Consider the following 436-nt stretch of genomic DNA (forward strand, 5'->3'; position numbering starts at 1 on the left):
CTAACCATGTACTGTAATTCGTATTATTCTTTTTATATCCGTTACATCATCAAGGTCCTTAATTTATAAAACACATTCAAACTCCTAGTCAAGAATTTCTCACAGCCAATCTGTGTTCTCTTATCTAAATTACATTAAAAAAACAATTATCTTCTTTTCTCCTTCCTGTAGGCTATTTATATGTTCCAATAATCTATCTCTTTTCAGCAATTATCTTTTTTCACTGATTCCAAACTAAAATAATTATTTCCCATTGATATCTCAGGTTACTTTTACTCTTCCAGTAACCAGTTCCTTCTCACCTTATTATCTTGAGGCATGTATAACTTCATATTGTCATACTCTTGAAGTGTTGAGAGCATCCTGTGTTCACCTTGCCATACTTCTACATATGGCCTCACTCCATCTCTATTTAAGAAATAAAGAATAGCAATAC

At 31.9% G+C, this 436-nt stretch overlaps 1 protein-coding gene across 1 annotated transcript in view; it reads right to left on the minus strand.

The window, feature by feature from the left end:
• Nucleotides 1-436, minus strand: part of LOC119592889 (cyclin-G-associated kinase-like) — a gene marked incomplete in the record, with an annotated part of 28,823 nt that overhangs the window by 10,455 nt on the left and 17,932 nt on the right. The window contains 1 exon segment of the mRNA XM_037941782.1: nt 303-408. Coding sequence (XP_037797710.1) covers nt 303-408 — 106 coding nt within the window.

The sequence above is a fragment of the Penaeus monodon genome, chromosome 31 (genome assembly GCF_015228065.2).
Source record: "Penaeus monodon isolate SGIC_2016 chromosome 31, NSTDA_Pmon_1, whole genome shotgun sequence".
Classification (NCBI taxonomy): Eukaryota; Metazoa; Arthropoda; class Malacostraca; order Decapoda; family Penaeidae; genus Penaeus; species Penaeus monodon.